The sequence below is a fragment of the Atractosteus spatula genome, chromosome 22, assembly GCF_055471065.1.
Source record: "Atractosteus spatula isolate fAtrSpa1 chromosome 22, fAtrSpa1.hap1, whole genome shotgun sequence".
NCBI lineage: Eukaryota > Metazoa > Chordata > Actinopteri > Semionotiformes > Lepisosteidae > Atractosteus > Atractosteus spatula.
In genome coordinates, this window is record NC_142727.1 from 14,227,989 (window position 1) to 14,254,462 (window position 26,474).

The window sequence follows — 26,474 nt, forward strand, 5'->3', positions numbered from 1 at the left end:
TGGTTAGCTTTTCAAAACTTTACTTTAAATCAGACGTGTCTGAAACGGCCTCCATTCCGGCTCAAACCGGCCGGCTAAATATCGGCAGAAATGACAGGCGGCTTTTGAGCCAACATGGCGGACATGTCCACGCAGTTTCACGTCGCTCTCCAGTGAACTGGAAGTGATCATGGGCGGGGGGCTGTCCGTGCTAACTTTTGTGTGTGATTTGTTTGATAGATTGTTATTAAATATAATTCCCCCCCCCTCCCTCCGGTCCTGCGTGTTCCTTCATGGCAGGTGACCGTGTGAACGGCAAAGCAGGCCCTTTTACCCAGGGTCAAAGCAAGGCAGAGACTCGGAACAAATCCCACTTAATGACACAGGGGGGAGAGAGAGAGAGAGAGAGAGAGAGAGGGGAAAAAAACAGAACGTCAGCTCATAAAGCAATAAGCAAGGAGAGACCAGAGTCTTTCGGCGCTTTAACAGTTTCTGTTTCTCGCCTTTACAGTGGAAACTACAGCGAGCTCCCACACTGCACCGTTCCCAAGATCCACCATGGCGGCCGTGCGCGCCTGCGCGGTGAAGGGGGAAGCAGTGCGGAATCGCTACCTTTGGACGCTGCTCCAGTCTGACAGCCACCGCAGAGCCACACCGGAGCCCTCCAGCCCACCACTAGCCTCATCCATTCAAAATTCAAGGAGGCGCAGCTCACGGGGAGGGCAAAGAACAAAAAAAAAAAAATCAGACCATAACCCCCCCCTCCCCAAGGGGTCACAGAGGGGGAAAGGTGCTCCATGCGAGATTGAACTGGGTTATCATAAAAGACAGGGGGGGGGGTAGCACAAAAATAAAATAAAAATAAAGAGACAACAAAGCAAAGGGAAAGGCTGCAGTGATGAGCTTCTTTAGTTTCGGTCAAAGTGCGGAAATTGACATCGTCCTGAATGATGCCGAGACGAGGAAGAAAGTTGAGCACAAGACGGAGGACGGGAAGAAGGACAAGTATTTTCTCTTCTACGATGGCGAGACGGTTTCCGGCAAAGTCAACGTTACCCTGAAACACCCAGGGAAGAGGCTGGAGCACCAGGGCATCAAGATTGAATTTATTGGGCAGATCGGTAAGTGGCTGTCCTGCGTTGCAGGCCCTGTCGGAAAAGACAGTGCTGCCACGATCGTGCACGTAAAATAATAATTAAAAAAGCGCCGTGCAATCTGTATTGCTTTTTACTTGTTTACAGCGCAACGAAGGAGACCTCGCCCGCCTTTATGTATGCACGATTTGTCCCTTTTTTACTTTCTTAAAAAGTGGCAGGTAGCATGCAGCTGTGCTCTTCTAAACCGGTTTATTAAGGGTGTTGGACCGAAGTGTTTCTAACATGCACCATCGCTAGATCGGGATTAAATATTGCATAAACTTCGCGATTGTTTCACGTTGAACCTGCTTAAAGAAAATGCCGAGCAAATATTACACTGCCTGAAAAAAAAAGAAGGCAATGCGATACAGAAACGCAGCGTAAAATGATATCAAGCGTCGCCTGGGATCAGATAAACTGGTCTAGTTGACAAGTGTAATGAAAATGAAACCAGAACCGTATTTTCCACAAATCACCGATTTAAAAAGAAACATCAAAAAACGTTTTACACTGCGATCATAATTCAGTTAACTTAACAAGACTCGGCAGAAATGGTGAAGCCTGTCCTCAGCATTTGCAGCATGAGCGGAAAATGTCATCTGTATTTTTTTTTTCTTTAAGCGAAGGCATTGCACGTTTCTGCTTCGTTGAACCGGTTTCTCTCGGAGTTCCTCTTGTGTGGGTCCCACAGGTTGGTCTGAAACCGGAGGCTTAACCGCTTCCCATACTGGGTTCATTCCCTCTCATAACTCACACCAAGTGAAGCGCAGACGAATTGCATTTATGAATATGCATATATATATATATTTATTTCAAACCTCCTGCAATTCTTTAACCCTATGATAAAAAGGAACCATGTTTGCAAATTGTTTTGAATGTTGACGACTGACGTGCTTAGATGATAACTTCCCCTATGCCCTTTTTTTTTAGTGAATTCACTGGGACATCTTAATCAAATGGGGTTGGCGGTTAATATTTACCATATGGGGAAAAAACAAGAACATAATACCATGTTGGCGATGGCCCAACATGTCAGAAAAGAGCTGATACAGTACCTACTGTACCCCCTAAGGGAGTGCTGATTTGGTGACAGCACCGTGGTATCGGTTCCAAAGTGAAATTTTATGAATAAAAGATCCACATAAAAGTTAATAACGTCTTGTTGTTCTTGCTGTTTCTTCCTGGTGTCACTTTCAGCGGCAGACAAAAGCTTCCCTACACACCTTGTGTGTACATGGGTGTATCAGATGCCACCACCATTTTTGTGGACCTAAAATATTATTTAGATATTGTCTGCGCACATCTGATATGGTTTCTTACAGAGATGCATAGTTACTTTAGCAGAGACGACGCAGAATACACACTTAAATGTTCAGGGAACAATATGTGAAAGGTCACGGGTTCAATGTGCAACAGGTAAACGAATATTGAGGCAAATCTATGTCTATTTTACAAATTAGCCTGCAGAAAACGAATAGGTACTGTATTGTCTTGGTTTCAGAACTGTGACAAGGTACCAGTCTGGGTGAAATGTTCTGTACACACACTGTGCACACAGGTAGCAGTATTTCCAAGTATGTCAAAGATTATTTGTTTGTAATGTTTTGCTAAAAGTGAAAACAGTCTTGGGTGAGATCCAAAATAGTGCATTTCAAGTGGTTTGTGCTGTAGCTGTAATTTACCTGATTGACAAACACTGGATTATTTTACCTTTGAAACAAGACCAATATTATTTTTGCGTGAAGGCAGAATGAACAGAGATTCCTTGAGAATTAAATCCATGTAAATGATGTTCTGAAATGGTCAACAGCACGATTTTTCATTTTATTTTTCCTCTCTGCAGAAATTAGGATTTAAAAGTGAGATATACCACATTACTGTATGCCAGTTTTTCTGGCAGTTGAACGCCACACAGTTTAGCCGTACAGAATGCTAGATACAACGTTTCACATAAAATAGAGCATCTAAGAAAAAAAAATCTCCTTTACATTTCTAAAATATTTCCGTTTGCCCTATAATATCTGCAAACCTTGATGTTTTTTGTCCACTGACCATTCCATCTGCAGTTTAAAGTTTAATCATTTCCACAAAGGATCAGTTCTATGTCTAAAGCCCACTCCAAAGCAAGCCTTCAGTTATGTAGACTATTTGAAGCTTTGAGGCTTAAAGCTATTTGGAGTGCCCAAACCCATCACCTGACTCTCTGTAGACTATTTTCACTGTAAGAGAATGATAAGAAATTTCCTATTGGGACCAGAGAGATTCACTCAAACAACTTCTCTGATCTAAGGCATGACACATATTAGTCCTTCTGTTCCCACTACTGTTTCATACCCAGCCAAAAGGACTTTTTTCATCAGAGCTATCTGCCTTGTGTCTGGTCAGATTCTGCTGACCGCAGGCTCCTGTTAGTGCCTCTGAAGGTGCAGACAGACTTGTTCTTTTACAGAGACTGGTTTCTTTACAGCCTGCCAGTCAACAGGCACTGTATTCTGTTCGGTCCCCACAGAAGCGGTTGGAACTGTGGTAACTTCTGCTTTTTCACAAGCCTTTCGATTTCCATTCAGGCAGTGTTTGTTTTATTTTTGTGCTGGTGGGCATTGGCGTGCTGTTCATTAAACTGGATGGTCCAGAATGAGTCGGCAGGGATCACAATAACATCTTGGTTACCTAGGGTACTGGAGCTGTATCCCCACAGAGGGTTTGAGCCCACAGCCCTCCTCTCATCAGTCCAGAGCCCAGCCCGTTTCACACCGCTGCCCCCATCATCTGAACGCATGCCTGCTAGAATTGAATCTTTGCATCAATCCAGTTTTTTGGGAGAAGGACTTTTTTCATACTAATTCCTTAGTATACCGGCCTGTTATGTTGAAAAGAGTAGGTAAACTAACACTCGTAAAAAGTTTGTTTTCAGAAAGCTTTGAGCCATAAATCATCTATTTATTGCAAATTTCTTCATATATAATGCCAATTTACATTCCAAAGGGAATTTCCCCACCCGGAAAGCAGATATGGACAAAACTAAACCATATGAAACGAACATGCAATTTTAAAACAAAGCGAGTTTAATTTTTCTGTTGCAGTGGGTAGTTCAACACGCGATTCTCCAGACAGTGACCATTGACAACGGTGAAGTAAACATGAACTTCACTGTATGAGGACAATTCAGGGGTTTATCAAGCTGTGGGGGAATGCTGGCCCTTTTCATTTCTGCACAGTATTTGACTGCTTATCCCTTATGGTCCTTTGGCAACTCTTTTTAACAAGTGGCTAACGTCCTACGTGGAACTTACTGATTTTATATTCATGGCATTAAAAAGCAACGTTTCTTTCTGCACAGAGCTGTACTATGACAGGGGGAACCACCACGAGTTCGTCTCTCTGGTGAAGGACTTGGCGAGGCCGGGGGAACTAACACAGTCCCAGACTTTTGACTTTGAGTTCACCCACGTGGAGAAGCCGTACGAGTCCTACACAGGCCAGAATGTCAAGTTGCGGTAAGTGGAGAGCACAGAAGCTGCCAGCATCTTTTAGAACTGCATCTTTTAGACATTGTTCAGGGGGGATTATTGAGTAATGGAAATAAAAAACATTGTTTCCTGACCTGCAATCTGATGTGCAATTATTTTGGGAAACATCTCTTTGAGCCTTCCTTTATCCAAGTCCGTTACTGCGAACTCTTTTCTTTCTCAGAAGTATCCATTAGTCTGTTTTGGAAGCTGGGCTACTGTAGAATGATCATCTTTGGGAAACAGTTCCCTCTGTATTCATTATTTTGATGCACATGTTGGTTGTGGCAACGCCAGACCACAGGTTTGCTTCTGTATCATCAGTCTGCATGCTGCTTGAAAGGTATGGAATTAAAACTTCCCTGCTGGTTACTGATGTCACTAATGTCCCCATAAGTAAATCGATAAAGCTAAAGCACTAATACTTTTGCTGTATTGTGAAGACACTTTTTTTTTAACTCCTTTTGCTGCATCTGTCGGAGACTTGGAAAGTAATTCACCCTCTGCTGAAGTGCGAATAAATCAAGCATCTTGGAATTTTACTTGATTAGTTCTTGTCCAGCGTTTGCCTGACTTGCACACAACCCGTGTGGACTTTGATCTTGTTTCAGAAGGCAACGGTATTACCTTCTGAATAGCTATTCAATCTATTGCAATCAAGGGTAAATCAGTGTCATTGTAATGGGAAAGCAGTGGGGGCACCCGTAATGATTACTTATCCATTTTGCCCAGAATTAAATGATACCTAGGATGAATACTGGTGACCTTTCCAACTCTCTTCAGTTGCTGAGTGGCGTTTTAACGCATGGATTAGTCTTTGCTTTGAGCATGTAAGTGGGAGTCAAGCGAACTTTCTTCATTCAAAGTGAAATCACCATCTTTTCTGATGTTTTTGGCATTATTTTCTGCAATAGCTTTTGCACATTCTTCCTTGTACTGTATACATCTCCCTTTTCAGAATGATTTATTTTTACATAAAGAAAATGTTAAGATGTTTTTTTCTGTCATGTAGCCACCTTTACAATTGTCTGCCTTTTCTTATTCAGACGAGACTTGCCTTTGTTTGTGTAGGCGTGTGCTGCATCTGAAGATGAACACCATATCCACCTTCCTAAATTACTATTATACTAAACTGCTTATTCGTGTTCACTCAAGTGTCGTAATACTGGGTTTTTAAGTGTTTTTCATTTTTTGCATAAAAGGGCTGTAGGATTTTTGCTGTGGTAATCTTCTGGCTCTCCACCAGCCCACATGAACAATGGTGAAATCTACTACACCACAAGCAAAGGCATAAACCTTATTAAATGGACACATCTAGACAGCTGTGTAGTGTCCAGTTTATCAGTGTCTTAGTGTCTCACTGCAGTCTCAGTTTATGAAATATGCTGAGTTAAAACCATAAGGGTTCTGTCAAACGGTGACAAGTAAATTAATATTTAATGGGTCGTATTTCAAATGCGGAAGAGTACATCTCATGAAAGTTTAAACTGATGTGGAAAGTTGTGAATGAAATGCATTTGTGTTCCTTCCAATGCGTGGGTAAGTTTAGCCTGACAGTGAATTCTACTTGAAAAAAACAAATTCTGAAGAAGTTAAACATTTACAGGTTTTTTTTTTCTTTTTAAATAAATGTGGCCTCTTTCATGCCATTTTAATCCCAGAAGCCTTTCTGTAATTTCCTCTAGCCAGTTTATATTCAAAAAGACGTATTTTAGTTCTGTTCGCAACTTAAAAGTCAATTTATTGGGCTTCTTCAAAGTACTATTATGGAAGCCGCTCTAGGATATAAATAAAATATCTGACACAGTATCGGGTCTTTTAAGCCTTGATTAGTAAGCAAAGATGCAGTTTGAAAATCAAGCTTCGAAAGGATGAGGGTGGCTTTCATCCAACATACCCAGAGTTCTTCAAACAGTGCTGTGTGCCATTTCCTTTCCAGGTATTTTCTTCGGGCAACTATTAGCCGGAGACTGAATGACATAACCAAGGAAATGGACATTGTCGTTCACACTCTCAGCACCTACCCTGAGCTGAACTCGTCTATCAAGATGGAGGTGGGAATTGAAGACTGCCTGCACATCGAGTTTGAGTACAACAAATCAAAGTAAGTCGCTCGGATGCAACCGGGTAAAAAAAAGCACATAAGGTACTTGAGACGCTTAGCAGAGGCTCAAAAGCTCAGCAAACAAGCTCTTTTTCTTTTTTTATTTTGTCTTTGTTGAATAAAAATCTTACTTGGGAATACCAAGAAACCATCATTAAGAAGTGTGTTCGTGAAAACCCTAGGTACCACCTAAAAGACGTCATAGTGGGGAAGATTTATTTCCTGCTGGTCCGGATTAAGATCAAGCACATGGAAATCGACATCATCAAACGGGAAACAACGGGCACGGGTCCGAGCGTGTACCACGAAAACGATACCATAGCCAAATACGAGATCATGGATGGGGCACCAGTGAGAGGTACGCATCTACTGTATTCACATGACTAAAATGTTCATATTGCATGCCTATTAAGTAATTATCGCTTAATATTATAAGTAATATTAAATATTGCTCAACAGGCATGCAATTCATGTAATATAGTATACGGTACATATTAAATATATAATATTCAATAACAGCATTGAAATATAAAAGAATTGAGCTTTTTAAGATTATTCTTCATTTTATACCAATGCTGAATACTTTCTGGTGCTGTGTTCCAGCTCATCTCTCTGTTGCTTGATTAAAACTAATGATTTAACTCAGCATTTGTCACCCTCTCCAGCTGCTAAAACTTGTTATTTTTACAAAACTTAATTGGCTAGTAATCCTGCAACACTCTAATCCTGTAACATTTTATGAGCTGAAAAGTTTGAATTTCAGTTAATAGTTCGACTGCGTAATAAAGACATCAGCTGCATCAAAAACCAGCAGACACTGGGATCACCAGTTCGTGATATTGAGTTCTCTCTTACATTGGTGTGCATTGCATGGAAGTACTGTATTCTGTGTTGTCTTAATAACACTGTATTGGTTATAGATTCAACCTAGCTCAGGTCTTAAACGCAAAGGCATTTCTGTATTTTACCAGCAACACTCCTTCAGAACCTGAAACACTTGTAGGTGCCATAAAAAAAGGCTAAGAGGTAAAGGATGATGTATGTTAATAATTAATTTTTAGTAGCTTACACATTAAATGCCATGTGGCTTGAGTCACAGATGTGCCATAATAAAGAGAACAAGTCGGAGTGGCAGTGCAGTGAGTATCACTCAGTAAAACAAGGAGCTTAAAGATTGTCTTTACTAATTGAGTTCAGAATTATATTCCATAATAACTTCACCTCCAGTGTGTCCATTCCTTGTCCCCTCAGGCTGTAAATCAGATACAAGCTCTGAAATACTGGATAACCGTGTATAGTGGGAAGACAGATTTACAGTGGTAAGGAGCACAAGGCCCAGGTCATTAAAGATCTCATGGTGCTTTTTAAAAGAGTAGGGGTGTTAACCTAAATTCGATTCTGGGCTAGTACATTCTAGGCCTCCTAAAGTTCCCTCTTAATTCAATTGGCAAAGCAAATTCTCCCTTCTCTGCTTGAACGGATGTGTAGTGGGACTGCTGGTGTTTAATGACTGCCATGTGTCACCCAGGTGAGTACTGCAAATTTGTTAAATGCTTGCGTGCCCCATACTCTGTGTAAAGCACTTCTGAGTTCCCTTGAGAAAACCAGACATAAAAACACACATTGCCTAGCTTACCCTTAATGTGTCCCTCTGGTCCTCCAATTTCTAATTCCTCAAGATTTCTGCCTTGGTATTGCTGTCGTTGATCGTGTTCACGAGCCTGATGCCCGTTTCACCTGCGGACAAAACGAAAGTAGCATATATACCGATTTGCTCTGCGTAGCATACCAGTGAGAAACTCTTTGACGACTACAAGACGGAAAGAAAAGAGAATATTTCGATGGAGCTATTCAAATGCGATGTGCGTTTCCTCTGTGTGCGCAGGAGAGTCCATCCCCATCAGACTGTTCCTGGCAGGCTATGAGCTGACCCCCACCATGCGAGACATTAACAAGAAGTTCTCCGTGCGGTACTACCTCAACTTGGTCCTCATAGACGAAGAGGAGAGGCGCTACTTCAAACAGCAGGTAGAAAAAAAAACACACTGCTTACAAGGCCGTTCCGTTCACCGTGCCTCCAGCTCTGTGCGTCAGTGTGCTCTATTATTACCTGTTGTTTTTTTTGGAAAGTTAGACATCTAATAGCAGACTTTGTTATGGTTATTTGAAGGGTAGCCACGCGAGAGGTTAATTATACTTTTGTTTGCTTGTTTATAGAGAAGAAATCTTTGTTAATGTCATATTTTATTCATTTTTTGTTTACCTCAGAGTCCTGTTGCTTCAGGACACGGGGTGTATCAGTAGTAAGTCGAAGCGATATCTCTGTTCCAGAACCCCATTCCAGAAAAACCAAAGCAATGGTTACGTTCAAGATGAGTAGTGTTTATAGTTTTGTATTATACGTTAAAACTTTAGACCAGCATTACTTTCATACTGGAACTGAAACAACAATGTGGTGGAGAGAGAACGCAGGGTGGGACTCTACCTCTGAAGGGGCCAGTCAGCAGCCGGTTCTGGCTTTTTCCAGGAGATCACGCTCTGGAGGAAAGGGGACATCGTGAGGAAGAGCATGTCTCACCAGGCCGCCATCGCCTCGCAGCGCTTCGAGGGCTCGGCCAACCCAGAGAACAAGGTGCCTGCCCAGGCCAAGGAGGAGGACGACTAACGCGTGCGTCCGCACCCCCCGGCGCCTCCGAAAACGAGAGACTGGATGCGTGCGTGTGAGTGAGTGAGTGCGTAGTCTAGAGGCGGCAGGGAGGATGTGTTGCAGCCCGACAACCCACCAACAACACTGGCTAGAGAACCTTCTCCTTTCATTACAGCAGATAAAAGAAGGGATCAGAAAGGGAGGAGTATAAAGCAGACTTCCGGGAGATGATGTGTACTTTGGAACCCCAAACGACAAAAAATATCACATATACATGGCGTGATCTACTTTTTTTAAAGGCTATGCCACCACAGAAGCTTCATATAAGAAATACCGTGCTTTGCAGAATACACCCGACATTTCCTTTACTTAACCTCTGTACCTTCCATTGCTCGCAGGCGTCACATGGGGGATGGGGGTAGCCTACAGTCTGAGAAATGCAGTGCTGAAAAACTGCACGCTCAGGTGGGGGGCGTACTGTACTGCTGTCAGCTGTGTTAGTGGGGGTTTGTTGTTCATTCCAAAGAAAAATCCAGACTGAAGCCGTGTCCGAGATACAGACGTCACAATCTGAAAGAGGAAATCTGAAAATAAAAGTAAATTACAGTGCAGCTGCCGAGGCTGGATGGGGGAATGCTTTTCCTGTTTATCAGATCAAAATACACTTTGCGAAAATCAAGTGCAGCTGCTGATAAACTGCAGGGCTATAAGGCGGAGAGCACACAAAGCAGGGGTTGAGCTTGCACAAGGGGATCCAGAGTACAGCCTGTCACCTTCTTGTTTTAAGAACTTTTACCTTAAACAGCGTTTGTCTGCAAGCAGGAAAAATGACCCAGCAAGTGGTCATCTCTTGTCTTGTAATTATTGAAGTTTACATGTGTGTATCAGGGAAAAGAAGGAATGAAAAAAATGAAGAAGAAAACCATTTGAGGAGGCATACTGTAGCTCTTACATTTTCCAGTTGTTTCCAAGTTATTTTGTGCAGGCTTTATTTTTCCCTTAGGGGGGAAAAAAACAATTCGGAACTATGCTAACAGTAGATGATTTTTTGTACATTATACTGTATATATGCCTCATTCCTCTTTAAATTACAAGATACATCCCCCTCCACCATAATAAATGTCAGTGTTATAACAGAAAATCATCATAATATAACCAAGATAGCAAAAGCCTCAGAGTATTTCCCTGAATCCTAGCAACTGGAAAGCCCAGATTTTATTAAACTGTCATCACAATTCTTACTACTGCCACAATGCTGCTTTTTTGCTACATGCTGAAAGTTAACTTTTAAACTGGGAGTAATTCACAGCAATTTGCTTTCTTGTGGAATGAACAATAGCTGCTTTCGTTGCTTGTAAACTGCATGTGATTATGAACTTGAAGGCTCCGACACTTCTTTAAGGTGTAATACAAATACACTCCTTTATTTTGGGTTTTTTTTATCCTGACATTGTGCCTATCAGTGTAAGCATCTGCCAAAAATCATGTGTTGAGTCCAATGCCTCTAATTGGTTTATACTATAGCGTATAGTGTCCCTTTTTACCATCCTGTGTTGTACTATTTCAGGACTTGAGCGTCGTTCTTCCACATTTAAGTGTGTTCAGGTCTCTATGCCAACCTTTTTTAAAGAAAGCATAAATGGTACAGAAAACAGTCTTCTGTGGATTATTTTATCTAACAAGGTCAACGGGACATAAGCAGAATATGATGTTCCTTTTTTAATTCTGTCCCTTAAGATGCATACGCTGGCTTTTTGCAGAGGTCACGATGGCTAGATGGTTTGAAAAAATGTTTCACAAAATGGTTTATTCAGCTGTTAGCAGTGATATATAAAAAGTAACAGTAACGATGGAGACTGTATCGTTGCGTAACACTCTTGGCCACAACTACTGTCGCCCAACCACCCTGAAGTGACATTACATCACAAGCAGGAAGCATTATGGGCACTAAAGATCTGCAGACCTGTAGATATTCACTCTCTCGAGCTCTATTTCACCTGAGCCAAGACTTCACATGTTCCGAAGGGTTGGAGAAATGTTCAAATGACTTGGCAAGCAGCACAGTCTGAACCATAAAAGGGTTTTGACCTTTAGGACTCAATGCTACCTGAATGGTGACAGTTTATAACATGGAAAGTGTGTCAAATACTGCTTGCTTACATGAATGCCTAGTTTCTGTGTGTGCTATCTTCTAACATCATGCTAAATTTTAAATACGCGAAGACTGAAATGTAAGCAGCACTTATATTCTCTGGTGCACATTTTAAAGCACTAGTAGAGGTTTACATAGGTTTTCATTTCCTTGTGTGCAAGCTGTTTGTGAACAGGTCATATGGCAAAAAAAAAAGCAACCATCTTTCCACCTGGAAAGGTTTTGTGAACTCAATTCATATGTATGATTTTGCTAGCTCACATCTGGAGTTATGCAGCTTATGTGTGCGTTTATGTACTATTAACTGAATTCTGTCCTTAAAAACTAATTTTTTCTGTGCTTTCTAAGGGGATGCAGTTCAGTCCCTTAACATTCTTGTGCTAACAGAGAAAAATAGACCATTAAAATGGCGATAGAGACAACATTCCTTTTACAATTGTAATCACATAATATATATTTACAGAGTTGTAGGTATATATATGATTCAAAATAGATCTTAACTATATTTCTTTTAATAGTAAGTTGTAAGGTACTAGCCTGTTTGTGAAAGGGAATTTGTACATTTTCAGCACAAAAATAAAGAGTATATGGTAATAAACGTCTAGATGTTAATACGGGATATTAAAGTACATTGATTACTGGTTTCTTTCTTAAATAGTTGTATTATGCATTTCTGTATTTTAAATTTGTTTTTAATCCTATTTCTCCGATTAAAAGAGAGCTACCTTAAGAGCCTTTTTCTTGGAGTGGTGTGCCATCTTCCTGTTTTGCTGTGTGCTTTCACTGTTTTTGAACAATGAAATAAGCATGGTGGGTTGAACTTTCTCGCTTAAGGATTCATCTTTATATCTTATTACCCAGGATTGTACCAGAAGAAGATGGTTTTAGAAATTATTATAATCGAATCTGGCAAAAAAAAGTGTGTGCACTCATTCTGAATTTTCACCACCACCTGCCTTTGCAGTTCACTCGTGCAAAAATAAGACCATAACCCATCTTGTTAAACCCATTTTGTTAAATTAATAGCTATTCCAAATTTAAGAAAGTAAACAACTTTCATCTCTGCCACCTATGCATCCTGGAGTCCAAACAGCTAATATGTTAGGCTTAATAAAATGTAACTACTATTATAGTACTCAAAGCGAGGTTGGACTGCTCTAACTACTTAATTAACCAAAAGATGGGTTTGTTAAGACTACTTTATACTCTATTCGCCCTGAAATGTATTCATACTGTGACACAATATGCTTGGGGTGCCATAATGGATCTTTAAACTAGGCTGGCCAAGGACAAACTGCAGGTGTAAGATATAAAACCAGGGCTTTTTATTCACAGTGTGAGGAAATAAAAATACCACAAAACAAAAACATGGGTCCTCTTTGAGCTTCTGCCCCAGATATCTAACGTCTTTCACTACTGGCTTCCCAAACAGCTTCCAAATACATGTCGCTCAGACCATGCACAAAACTCTTCTCAAGATACTCACCCTAACCCACACGGTTCTTCGTCGGTACGTCGGTCACTTCCAAAGACTTCTTCCTTGGTTGATTCTGCACCACAAAGGATCTGCCCTCTGTCCTCATCTTCCTGGTTTTTTAAGTTCTCACCTGATCAATTGGTCAGAACTGGCTAAGCAACTGAGGGCAGTGTCTCATTCCCTGCAGCATTATGGGGAATGTAGTTCTGACAAGGATCTCCATCTCGTCCAACGCAATAACGTCACAAAAAATGGCCAAATGGTTTTTAATGACAAGGGCTGGGCACAAAACCATCTCTGTGGTCTTTACAAGTGAATTAAAACAATACATAAATTACAAAAGAATGAAAAACACTAAAGTAGTTTTGAATTATTCACAACTGAAGTGCTGTTCATTTAAAAAAAAAATATATATCAATATAGGCTGCTGCTTTAAAAAAAAGGCTACAAGGACAGGATGGAAAACTCACTATAGCGTTGGCATGAAATCCTGTGGACTATTTCTCTTTTTCCCTCAATGCATTATTTAGGACAGATTGTCACCAACATTACTAAATTAGAAACAGTCTGTCCCAACCAATAACTATTTTTCCACCACCTTGTTACAAGCCATAGAATCTCATTCTGTTATTCATATGAGAAACAATGGAAGAAATTAAACAATTCATCCCCGTTCTTAGTTAATGATGAAAAAAAACAAAGCAGATTGTTTCTGTTAACGATACTGAAGAAATAAGCGTAAATCCAGGCTTACAACACATTATAGTATCCCAAGATGAAGCTGTGAGCAGAGATTTATTCTCATGCAAAGAATGTTTGGTCTTCACCTGATGTCCTTGTGTCCCATGACCTCGTCAATCAGACTGTCCTGGAGACCTTCCAACACCAGCGCGTTAAGTCTTTAAATCGGTTCTTTGTCTTCCAAGCTCAGGACAAAGTCAAACTCTTCTGAAAATCAGAATTGACAAGAGGAAACCTGTAGAATACAGATCTATAACAGCCATTCCATACCTACACTGTAAATTAAAACGCAAAAGACTGCAGCTTCTTTAGACACACGGTATGAGCTCCATTTTTCAGCCCTGAAGTATTTGTATGGTTGTTGTTTTTTTATTTAAAGGACGAAAGTCATTACAAAGTGCCTTCACATACTGTACACAATCAACCTAAAGGACTTCTTCTCAGAAGATATAGCAACATACAGTGATATTCACTACTTTTTTTTTGTTCTTCGCTGTTTGTAGACGGATCAGGCTTAAATAAAATGAGGCTAAGAAGAGCGTGGAGGGGGGGAAAAAAAACAAGCAAAAACCGTTGTCAGCAGTCAAACATGGTCACACACAGCTGGACTCCCACAGCCTCACACACTCACCTTTGGAGAGAGGCTGCACAGAAAGCCTGGCTCTGGTGAAGAGGGCCAAGCCTTTTAGCACGCCACCGTTAGATTTGTGCTGTTGGTGATATTTCTTCAGCTCAGACAGGGGGATGAACCTCTTGGTCATTCTGTCAAACTGCACATCCACCTGTAAGGCCGCGCAAGACACGGCAAACAAAACAAAACAAAACAAAACACTGAAGTAAGCCTGCAGTTCAAGAGAGATTCTTTAAAAACAAGCTTTTCCAAAAAGGTTTTCCGGAAAATTGCCCCTTATTTTTCTTTCCCCTGTAAAGTGCTCCTTGGGCGTGAGAGCAACATGAGCAGCTCAAGAAAGGTACCCCCTAGTTAAAAAAGGTATGCGTTTTGGGACCGGCCCTGCTTTCAGAATGAAGGGACACCCGTTATAACTGGAGATTTAAAAAGGAATTTTAGTAGAAACCTGGGATAAAGCCCTTTTAATCAGCAATCTTTATGGGGGATACTGGATTGCACCCCAATAAAGGACAGCTATGTACTCACCATGTACCACTTTGGGTTGTCCTTTTTGCTGGATGGGTCATAGTGGGCATCCTTCTTGTCAAACTGGGTGTGGTCCACATAGGCCTCCTTGACAATCTTAAGAAATGAAGCACGAACATTTGTACACGTGAGAACGCCAGAACGGACTCTGACTGAGGCTTTCGGTCGTATACAAGTCCTTAAGGGAAAAAAAAAACACTTAAAAATGCAGGATTCTGATGGGTGCAAGGAAGAAAATAAAAATATCAAACCCGCCTTCATGAGTCCTGCGATCCCAGGCTCCTTACAGTTGCTGTGGTAGAAAAAAGCCTCGTGCCCCACTTTCATGTCCTTCATGAAGTTACGAGCCTGGCGGATGTAGCAAAGATTTATTGGCAAAAACCCATTCGTTTTTTTTTTTGTGTAAAGCTTTATTGTTTGAATTTTAAAGGTCAGTATCCATAACCATTACTGTAAAAAAAAGAAAAAAACTCTAGTGGAAATACAGAAAATGTGCATGTAAAGTACATGCATTGGCTTTTACTGAATTCAGTGTTCAAGTAAAGAATTTTAAAAACCTGGTGGATGGACGTACAGTAACATAAGAAGTTTTAAAGAGATTTCATGCCTCTTGGATTCACAAGGAGTAACACAAATCTTTAAAATTAAAAATTAATGACATCCTTTCTACAGGATTATTACTTCTATGGGTTTTACAGCCCTGGATACTTCTTTGCAGTAAGAAATTACCTAGACATGCAAGCAATGTTGCAATTACCTATTGGGAAACAAGGGAGAGATCACTTTATTGGCCCTATACAATTTCTTGCATTAATTTGTCTTTTCGCATACCCCAGCTTCCTCTCATTGAGAGACACAGGCACACAGACGGGGAGAGAGAAGCTTGGGGTCAGAGCGCAGGGTCAGCCATTTATACGGGGCCCTGGAGCAGCTGGGGTTAAGGGCCTTGCTCAGGGGCCCAACGGAGTAGGATTCCTCTGCCGGCCGCGGGATTTGAACCGGCAACCTTCCAGGCACAGGCGCAGATCCTGAGCCACAGGGCCACCGCTCCGTCCTTTATCAAAGGTAATTTGATATGAAACTGATTATTTGTGTGTAAGTGGAACTGAAATTTTCATCGGCCACAAGGCAGTACTATCAACAAAGCGAGTTTTGTTATAGCCCTATACTGCCACAAGCGCAGGGAAACAGAATGATGTCTGTGAAACAGGACACAGCTGCAGGTTAATTTCAGTGTATATTTCGTTTTTCCCATTTCTGACACGCCTCGTGGGTGCTGCACCGCAAAGCTACCTGGTAGTTGCGAACTCCATCCCAGCACCCGGTCTGTTTGGGCAGAGCCTTCAGGTCCTCGATTCCAAACTGCAGCGTTCAAAACAAAATACTTGAAATGTGCGGCAAAAAAAAAGTAAAATAGCCTTGCTATTTAGATCATCTATTAAATGACAGCAAAACGTTTTCTGTTATGTATGCAGTTCCAGGGGTAGTGTTAAGGTCCATTTTCTAACCCCTTTATCCAGTACAGGGTGGGCGGGGGGGGGCGCAGCCTGTCCTGAGCAGCACCCGGGGGAAGCCCACACAGCAGGGAGAGCGTGCAAACTCCACGCAGACAGCACCCCAGGAACTGGTGCTAGCCACTGAGCCTCCATGCTGCCCTTGTTAACATCCTATACCTGCAAATGTTACCCATTCATATCCCTATAAATAATAAATGATACTTATTCTTCCAGTGACGTCATACCAATGTTTAGGGAACGCGTTCACCGTGGCAACGTGTTAAGACATTAGAGCGAAATTAGCTTTTAACTTCACAGGGTGCCAGTATGTACACCTCCGAGTCTTAGACGTCCACGGGAAGGCTTCGTGGACTTTATGGAGCCTATGGAGATTAGAGAACTTTCCCAGTGAAGTTTTTCTTACCTTCACATCCACCCCCTTTTCGATCCGACTCTCTGGTTCCGACTTCATCAGCCAATGGCAGTAGACCTCTTTACCAGCGGGGGCTGCTGCTGCACCCTTGTCCTCCTGCATCCCTGAATTCCCTGCTTCCGGCTTTCCTCTTCTCCTTGGTGCTCCCTTAGCACCCTTTGCAGAGGAGTCTTCTTCATCATCGTCCTTCTTTGCTAATTTAGCAGCTGGCTCTTCATGTTCTGCGTGCAGAAAATGGGACCTTCAGTAGGCGAGGCGATTTACCATACAGAACAGAAATTAAACATTTTTCAAATGTTACATGTTTTGATTAAGAGTACTTCTTTAAGAGAAGAAATGAATCGACAGCTGTTGGATACAGCAGCATTGGTTTCGTTAGTGGGAGCTTCTTGTCTTGATTGTTGTGTTCTTGTCTCGTGTCCAAATATACAATCGTATCAAAATGGGGGAAAAAAGGGACAGAGACAAGAATTGGAAGTTGAAAAGAAGAAAAATGGTGACTGGGTATAATGTTAAGCACATACTGTACACTACCACCAGGCAGTCTTTTTGGATAATTTTCATTTAATTGACTCTCCTACTGACCTCAGAGAGATGCTGCCACCCAGACAACTACAAAGTGAGTTTCACACCTCTAACATTTGTTTGGGGGAAGGCAGATGAGGGTATATTAATCTTATAATAAGAGATACCCCTTATCAACACGCCACTGAACACACCAACACCCTCACATGTACTGAAGTTAGATGAAAATTAGAATAACATTAGTAAAAATGGTTTTATGTTAAAACCCAAAATGGGAATGATCTATTCCTAATATTTCCTGAAATATGGCTTGGTTGTACTTTAAGGGAATTGCCTTTTTCAGTTATGAGAAACACGCAGTGCGCTTTGAAAAGCAGCTCATACTGTAACGTCTGAAACGAAATACTGTCATAGAATCACAAGTCATATAATTGTTGCTACTAATGCACGGGCAATTGTTATCCTTAACCTGAGATTTCTATCGATTTGCATGCAATTATATATTTCAACATCAGGCGTCTGCAATGTGTCACATCTGGATATATCTCGGATCGTACAGTCTGGACACTTACTTGATTTTACTGTCGTGCCTCGTGTTCTCTTTTTAGGAGGCATCCTTTGGCAGTATCTGTGGCAGAAAGAAAAGTGGCTGTTTAAACTGACAAAAATGGCTTGGTTCCTGTAACCACTTCTCTAATTCCATGCAGCTTTATTTGAGACTACTGTGCAACACATCAGACGGCAACTCGCCGTCCGTTCACGTCTGTACTTCTGCTCTTCAAACAATCTGTAAGCACTGTACGTGGGATTTATTTAAATATAGGCCAAATCCTATTTCTCGAGCTCACAACGCCAAAAAAAAAAAGAGAGATTTCACCACCTTTGGCAGAAATCAATTTAACAGAAAATCACCCTTCACACGCAAGAAGTACACAACACACTGCATTTCTAACAGTAATGGGCAAGCGTCAACGTTTTGATCAATTTCCTGACATTGGGGAATTAGACCTGGTGTTGCTACTGTTCCTCCCCGGCTTGCACAATTCTACACGTGATGTAATTTTTTTCTTATAACCCATGAGCGAACAACATGTTTCAACCATTGCATTAATCGTCACAACACTCGCTCTCGCCCTACCTGCCCTTATCACGCAACAGCCGCCGAACTTCCAAATCAGGTGGGCACCGCCACGTGATCTGGAGATTGCGCGACACTAAAGAGCACGACAATTAAAATAAATAAATAAATGAAGGTGCAGGTTTAACGACTGGAACCACTTGATACGTTTTACGTTTGCCTCTGCCATACAAATGCGTGGTTACTGGCTGGAAATCTCTACTCCTGAAAGATTTTCACTGGCACGGCTTGCAGGCAGCCGTAGTTGCAGTAAAAGAAGGCTGCAAAAAATAAAAATAAACTACAATTACCCAGAAACCCTTATGCTCATGTCGGTGTCTTTCTAGGTTCTCGACGCACAGACACGTTGTAGCGGTCATGGCGTTGACAGCGACTCGGACTTTCGGGCTCTTACCCAGGCTTGGGTCGTGTGTTTGCAGAACGCGTCGATCAATATTAAACAGGACACACAGACGAAGTGTAGTATCTTGCATTGATCGTAAGTTTCAGCTACTGCGCCTGCTGACGTCCCATCTCACTGTCCTCTCCCCTGTTGCATTATACAAATCAGGAACGATTCGGTCATTGTTACCATGAAGTGTTTTTTTTACATTTTGACAGATGGTAGTTTATTTTAATGCTGCTTGCATTGCAAGCCAAGTGCCAATCGTCATTTAACCTTTGTGTTAGGAGTTGAAAAGCTGGGTTATCATTTCATTGCATCGTGTTCTCAGCCTAAATATGCGATCGATTGATTTGACATATTTATACCACGCATCTTTACACTCGTTGTCGATTAATGTATTCCTGATGGTCCTCAGTTGTTGCTTAGATGCAGTGCTTTTAACGTTATTTTCCAGGGTTCCTAGAATAATTTTGCCCTGACTCCTTGCACTCCTTACTCTATGGATAGACGTTTATCTCTTATTAACATATTTTACATAACTTTTTTTTTTAATTGTCCTGCAGATTTCAACAGATATTACAGAACAGAATTGATATGAGCAAAGAGAATTAACTGGTTTATTCTAGCGATTTTTTTAAATTGTTCGTTCGTGTTTTTTAAATATTCTCTATGAAGGTGTTATTTCAGTATTCCCATTGGCCGCAGTTCACAGTAACTCCTGCTCTCCTGACCTTGTTCATTTCGCATTTTATACAGTGGTGCGTGTATTATGATCAACAAAATCCAGCTATCACCATTTGTTTGCTAATAGGTATTTGCTAAAATAGGTAATTGCTAAAAAGGTTACTGTTTCCTGTTTTGCTTCACACAGTGACTTGTTTACATGATTTACATCAACATCACACAAGTCGGGGGTTAGTGGAGCTGTGTTATGGAATTGCCTTATTTGCTTTGCTTGCTAACTGTGTATAAAATAAAAACGTCAGGTTGTGACAATGTTATCCTTCTGGACAAAAAATAATTCCTAGAATTGTTTTGCATTCTCGTCAAGAGATTTTTTTTCCTCGTCTAAAAAGTGCCTTGAATTTTTTTTTCCCAGAAGTGACCTGACCTTCGAACGTACAAGATTTATAGCCTAATTTCGTACGGGAACCAGTATTTTATACATACCAGTTGTCTGACTGGATAGCATTGCAGTCCAATAAGGCGGTGTGCTGTGTTGCTGGCTGTAAAATTTCCTCTCTTTTTCTTCTCTCCAGCCAGCCTGGGTCTCACCGATGAACAGAAGGAGTTTCAGAAAGTGGCCTTTGATTTCGCTGCCAATGAAATGGCGCCACACATGGCAGAATGGGACGAAAAGGTAGATATGGAAGATGCTGGCCGTCCTTCACAGCGCCTGAAATAATTCACAAGGCAGCGCAGCATGAAGTCAGTACCACAGAAGCGCATCGCACCAAAGTGCTCACGCGTTCTTATTTCCCCCCTCCACCCCCACGTCAGGAAATATTTCCAGTGGACACCATGAGGAATGCTGCCCAGCTGGGTTTTGGGGGAATCTACGTTCGGCCCGATGTGGGCGGCTCGGGCCTGACTCGGCTGGACACCTCCGTCATCTTTGAGGCCCTGTCCACAGGCTGCGTCAGCACGACCGCCTACATGAGCATTCACAAGTAAGAGAGAAAGGCCCGGTCTTTTCCTCTGTGTGGTTCTGTTGGACACGGGGGGGGGGGGAATAAGGCACTTTTTAAGCCATTTTGGATTGACGTCAGTTTCAGTAGGGTGGAAGAGTGGTCTGCATGGCTGCCTCACGGCCCAGGGTCCGGGGTTTAATTCCGGGGCACGCTCTCCCCATGTGCTCATGGCTTTCCTCTGGCTGCCCTGGTTTCTTCCCACAGTTCAGACACATACTGGTAGGTGAACTGGCTTCTGGGAAATTTGGCCCCCGTGTGGGTCTGTGTCTGTGATTGACTGGTATCCTGCCTTGCGCCTGTTGCTTGCTGGGATAGGATCCGGCTCCCCCCACAATCCTGTATTGTGGATGGTTAATTTTCAACACCATGCCTTTAAATTTGCTTTTGTGTGAAATAAACTGTTCTTGAATGCAAGTCTGCGTTGGCATTGTGTCTAACGCACTTTACTGAAGTAATTTACATTGAACTTACAGGATGCCTTATAGCTGGTCGGTCTCTTTAAACACCTGGACTGGTCCCACTGGTCCAGCACCCTGTGCACTAACAGCTGTGTACTGTAATAGAGATTCATGAGTGGGCAGATGTTCTTTTGTAGAAGGCCTAACTTTATGATTCAAAGACCTCCTGACCAAAAGGAGAAAGAACCGTTCAGTCAGCTTGTTCTCAATCCACTCTTGTCTCGTTAACACAGCATGTGTGCCTGGATGATCGATACCTTCGGGAATGACGAGCAGAGGCACAAGTACTGTCCTGCGCTGTGCACCATGGAAAAATTTGCTTCCTACTGCCTGACGGAGCCAGGTCGGTCTAACGCAGGTGTACTGCTTAGTTACTTAATTCACCTTTGTAAAAGGGATAGCAAAATCCAAAATGTGTTAAAACCAGATGAGACTGTACCAAATCCCAGTAAGATAAGCAGTTTAGGATGAATTCACCACTGAGAACATACCATCTGCTAACGGCATTTCCATTGTTTGAAGATCTACTTATTGCTTATTGGGTGTTTTGGACACAAAGTGTGTTCTTCCGTTACGTGCAGCAACAGCTCTGTTTTCATATTCAGGGATTCGCAGAGCTGTTGGTCATGAGCTGACCCGCTCACAATGTGTTCCTCCAGTGTAGTCTGTTGTTTATCCAGTCATTCATTTGCTAATATTATGAGAGCCAGAGCTTTCTGTGCTGTTTTACAAATACCGACATGAATATCGCCGTCATTTCCTTAAAGAGGAGTAAAACAAAGTCTGATTTCATGCTTTCACTGGGCGACTTAGAAATAACAGTTCAGTACATTCCACAGGCAGTGGAAGTGATGCAGCTTCATTACTGACAACAGCGAAACTGGAAGGCGATCACTACATCCTAAACGGCTCTAAGGTACGTAGTGGGGTAAGCCCTTTCAACAGCAGGCGAAGCAGCTCGGGCAGCTCGAGCCTTTTCATACCTGAGCTGTCCATCTTGATTTGGGGTAACTCTAAAATAACATAATCCACCGCAGCCACGGTCGGGGGAGCTCTGAAACAGAGCATCAGACACCCTTAAAGGAGTTGAAGGGACGTAACGAGAACATCTAAACCAGTCCAATTTTGTGACCTCACGTGTGAGCCGCGTGGGTTACTGGTAGTGTAGTTCTTGCTAATGTCCGGCTTAGACGATTCCCAGAGAGCTTTACGTTTTTAATGCCGAAGGTGCGCACAGCAAAGGGGAAAGCTGTAAGCGCCTGGGTGAAGTGTACGGAGTTCAGACGGAAGTTTCTTTGTCATCCCGCTGTCAGGCCTTCATCAGCGGGGGCGGCGATACGGACGTGTACGTGGTCATGTGTCGGACTGGGGGGAAGGGAGCAAAGGGAATATCCTGCCTTGTGGTGGAGAAAGGAGCACCGGGACTCAGCTTTGGCAAAAAAGAAAAGAAGGTAATTGTGTTTCGTGACTCCAGGGGGGAAAAAAAACAGGCCCTTCATCTCTGCTTGTGGCGTTTCTTCATACTGGGGCATCTTCAGAGTAATTGCTCTGAGGGCAGAACTTTCTTCCCACGTGTAAAAGGCAGATGCTGATCCTTTAAGTAAAGAAAGCCACGTGGGTAGTAATGGAGAACAAAAGAAAAATCAAATAAGTCTGATATTTTTCATTGGCTTTTTCACCAGCTTTTACATGATGTATCAAAGAAGGCAGTATTGAAATGTGTCCACCAGGAGGCGGACTTTTAAAGAATAAAGAATGAAAGCCCTTCTAAGGATCTAAGTAAGTTTTAGGTGCAGGGCAGTCACGCATTGTGTCCTATTTTGGAAATGGCCTTCCCCAGGTGGGGTGGAACTCCCAGCCCACACGCGCGGTGATCTTCGAGGACTGCGCGGTCCCCGTAGCCAGCCGGCTGGGGGAGGAAGGCCAGGGCTTCAACATGGCCATGAAGGGGCTGAACGGGGGAAGGATCAACATCGGTGAGCTTGCTGCCGACCTCATCTCCACCCACGGGCCAGTTCCGCTTGATCAAATCACAGGCTGTCTTTTCTCTAAACGATCACTCTCATTTTAAACTCCATCTATACAGACATGTCTGTAAACCCCTGTTTCGTTTGCACTCCTCACAGCCTCCTGTTCGCTAGGGGCAGCCCACGCCTGTGTCCTCCTGGCCCGAGACCACCTCAGAGTGCGCAAGCAGTTTGGGGAACCACTCTCCAACAGCCAGGCAAGACTGACTAATATCTACACGACACAGTCACTCATATTGAAGAGCGAAATAAACCCTGGTGTAGAACCTCCTTTTGTTCATCCACTACCTGAATAGTGGAGCATGACTTTCTTATTGCATTGAAAGGTTCCATGTTATGTTACATCCGCGTAAGGTCCCGGCAGGAAGCTTTGTGTCATTTATTTTTCACAAGGAGGGGTGGCTTAGCAGTAATGTAGAAATGTGTTGTAGAAATGACCCGTTATACTACTCTGCACCCCATTCATGGTCATCTTAGTTTAGTCTAGCAGGAAGAAAAGAGAACTTCAAAAGTTAAACAAAATGTAAAGTGTAGGACACAAGGCTGGGCCACATGCTCGACGGAACACAAGTCCAACACAAGGCCCAGACTGAGCCTTTTAACAACCTTTTTCACTTTTGCTCAATTACCCTGGCTTCCCCAACAGAATTTAGTCGTTGCGAGATACAAAAATGATAAGCAACAGGTGATAAAAACGATAAAAATAAAAACCAAAATTACCCATTTCCTGCCATTAGGAAGGAAGGAATAATGTTTTGGGGCGACGTTTTGGGGGTTTTGGGTCAATGGAAGTGTGGAAATCTTTTAGAAAAGTGAATAAATAAAAAAGGCTGTTTACCTTTAGCCCTGAAGAAGGTACTTCTTCCCACAAGGCATGGCTGAGGGGCTGGATCAAGCTGCCCAGCCTTGTCGTTGAAGCCATTTCTCTTCCAGAAGTGGCCGAATGAGATCCTCAGCTCAGTACGATGAGCCCGATGTCCCCTGGCTGTCTCTCACCTTCCTTCTGCTCCAGCCTCAGTGTCTCGTTGCTGGTTCCAGTTCCTGCAGTTCAGGCTGGCAGAGATGGCGACCAAGCTGGTGGCCTCTCGACTCATGGTGCGGCAGGCGGCGGCGGCCCTCCAGGAGGACCGGGACGACGCCGTGTCCCTCTGCTCCATGGCCAAGCTCTTTGCCACCGACGAGTGTTTCTCGGTGAGTTTTGGCGGCCACAACCGGCAGCGTTCGGGGAATCTGCCGAAGTCCTGTCATCTCCGCGGCACGGCACCACCGGCGGGGCGTTCGGGCGGGCGGTGAGCTTGCCGGGACGAAGGCCGCAGTGCGCCGAGAGCAGATTTGCTTCAGCTTCTCCGTCCGGCATGAACGCTGCTGTAAGGCGTTACAGAACCTGCGTGGTCTGGAGCGCTGCTGGGCTCTCCAGGTGAGCCTGTCAGGAGGAGGCCTCGACAGGTCTCGTGCTCTACCCAGGGGGTGTAGTAGCAAGCGCTGGAGAGACGCGTAAAAAAACATCTCTCAGTGACATCTCCCAGTTCTTAAATTCGCAGGCTCAAGCAAAACAGATCTCTGGAGCTTTTGTTGAATCGTTCTTCATCACAAGTCCAACATAGGGGTTTACTGGACTTTGTGGTCACCTCATGTAATACGACTGGTGTTTCGCTGAGCGCAAGCCCGTCTGAGCGCTGCCAGTTTTCAGATTCATATTCCAGATTCCTATCTTGCCACTTGCAGGGCTTGTTTCCATGCGCTCCTGCACTCCTGTGTTCATTTCCTCTATGAATAGCAATGTTCTTTCAGGCCCGTGATGACTAGCATGTAGCCTTTTGACAATGTTTCAAAGGGTATCAGGCTCCAGAAAGTCTTCACTTTTCTAGATCCTTCTCATCAAGTTTGTAGGGCAGACATAACTATCATTTTTTTTTTTATCGAAGTCTGCTTGTCCGCACAGAAGAAAGAACAGAAAGATCAGTGGTCAGTGAGTCACCCATCGTTGTTTGTAGGTTTTACCCTGCTGGTTTAGGATCTTGCCTTTTCTCTTCCCCATCTCCATGCAGATTTGTAATCAAGCACTACAGATGCACGGAGGATATGGCTACCTCAAGGATTATGCTGTGCAGCAGTTCGTCCGGGACATTCGAGTGCATCAGATTTTAGAAGGTGCGCGAATGCAATTTGTTTGAACTGGTGGAAGCCGGAGCAGGTTCCCAGTTGGTTCAGTGTGAATAACCACTTCCCTTTTGGGCGAATGTTATAATGCCTTCCTGCCTTTGGTTTTGCTTCACTGCCTTTCTAATGTTCGAGGGAACAGTTTAAATCAGGAGAAAGACCATGAAGAGGAATTTTATGAAAAATGACTGCGTGCAAAACCAATGAGTGCTATTTGATCTTGATCTTGATCTTGCAGAACTTTGGACTAGACCAATTTAACTTTAGGAGAATAATATGTCTGAAAATGACATAAAGCAAAAACAGAAATTTTTGGATCCCTCATTAATCCAAGAGCTTTTACGTTCTTCAACAGGTCCATTGCCCATATCCAAATTTATCAACTGCTTACAGCACAACATTTTTTTTAAACTGCTCCTTAAGAACTTACTTTTAACCTGCTCATTTTCTTCTACTACATGTTCCAATGGTGCCAAACAATCTTTGTCTAATATTACTGTTCCTGCATCCATTTCGCTAATATGAAGAAAGCAGTGCAACAGTTGTTCATCAGGCCTGATCAGTCTGCTTTGGGTCCATGTTAAAGGATCAATTTTCTGATCCCCAACTTTTCTTTTTTTCTTTTAGGCACCAATGAAGTGATGCGTATGATTGTTTCAAGGAATCTGTTGATGGACCAATAAACCTCTATAGCTTGAGCACACTCCCAGGATCAAATCCAGCACGTCACCTTCAAAACTGAAAAATGGGCACCATCTTTCATTTTGCAACCTCATGCCCTCTCCTGGGTTGTGATACGTTTGTTTATGAAAGAAATTGGTGTTTTGTTTTGATAGATACCTCATCATCTAAGGGTCACTGTTTTCTTCTGCAAACAGTTTTTAATATTTATGTTAGACCACTTGCTCTGTCCATGATAACGGTGAAGTATTTCCATTTGACAGACATATTGTACAAAGTGCTTCCTGTAAAAGTAACAAGTTGTGATATAAGAATGGTTTCACACTAAAATAAAATTTCTGATTTCAATCAACAATCTCTGTCTTTAATGTCTAGGAATTTGCAGGAAGGTTTTCCTCTTCACTTAAAAGGCCTCACAGGCATTTGAAACAACCTGCCCCAGGCCATGCTGTTTAGGCCTCCATCCTGGCTTTTATCAAGACACAGTAATGAAGCTACCTGCAAGCACACTAGTCAAAGAGTTTCTTCTCATTTCTGACTTTATGTTCTTGTGTTACTATGGCTACCACTGTGTGCCTT

General features: G+C 42.7%; 3 protein-coding genes across 7 annotated transcripts; 2 read left to right on the forward strand and 1 right to left on the reverse strand.

Moving 5' to 3' along the window:
• Nucleotides 1-555: 555 nt before the first annotated feature.
• LOC148816845 (vacuolar protein sorting-associated protein 26B-like) lies at nt 556-12,258 on the forward strand. Its single transcript, XM_088939437.1, has 6 exons — nt 556-1,100; nt 4,456-4,612; nt 6,564-6,728; nt 6,911-7,086; nt 8,614-8,756; nt 9,256-12,258. Exons 1-6 carry the CDS (start codon nt 878-880, stop codon nt 9,391-9,393), a joined length of 1,002 nt encoding a protein of 333 aa, XP_088795563.1. The 5' UTR covers nt 556-877; the 3' UTR covers nt 9,394-12,258.
• A 998-nt stretch (nt 12,259-13,256) lies between these two features.
• thyn1 (thymocyte nuclear protein 1) lies at nt 13,257-18,773 on the reverse strand. 4 transcript variants are annotated; one of them, XM_088939443.1, is made up of 8 exons: nt 18,494-18,773; nt 17,928-17,983; nt 16,822-17,051; nt 16,195-16,263; nt 15,157-15,249; nt 14,902-14,997; nt 14,377-14,527; nt 13,257-13,952 (listed from the first exon to the last, which is right to left on the reverse strand). In XM_088939443.1, exons 2-8 carry the CDS (start codon nt 17,968-17,970, stop codon nt 13,906-13,908), a joined length of 729 nt encoding a protein of 242 aa, XP_088795569.1. In that variant the 5' UTR covers nt 17,971-17,983; nt 18,494-18,773; the 3' UTR covers nt 13,257-13,905. The 4 variants fall into 4 exon arrangements, with proteins under 4 accessions (XP_088795569.1, XP_088795568.1, XP_088795566.1 ...); XM_088939442.1 differs by lacking the exon at nt 18,494-18,773 and adding an exon at nt 18,364-18,470; XM_088939440.1 differs by lacking the exon at nt 18,494-18,773 and adding an exon at nt 18,349-18,413.
• Nucleotides 18,694-26,243, forward strand: acad8 (acyl-CoA dehydrogenase family, member 8). 2 transcript variants are annotated; one of them, XM_088939438.1, is made up of 11 exons: nt 18,694-18,971; nt 20,138-20,238; nt 20,379-20,548; nt 21,261-21,370; nt 21,867-21,943; nt 22,341-22,478; nt 22,868-23,003; nt 23,154-23,251; nt 24,093-24,245; nt 25,103-25,205; nt 25,842-26,243. In XM_088939438.1, the coding sequence occupies exons 1-11, from the start codon at nt 18,851-18,853 to the stop codon at nt 25,895-25,897; spliced, it is 1,263 nt and encodes a 420-aa protein (XP_088795564.1). In that variant the 5' UTR covers nt 18,694-18,850; the 3' UTR covers nt 25,898-26,243. The 2 variants fall into 2 exon arrangements, with proteins under 2 accessions (XP_088795564.1, XP_088795565.1); XM_088939439.1 differs by lacking the exon at nt 24,093-24,245.
• The last annotated feature ends 231 nt before the right edge of the window (nt 26,244-26,474 follow it).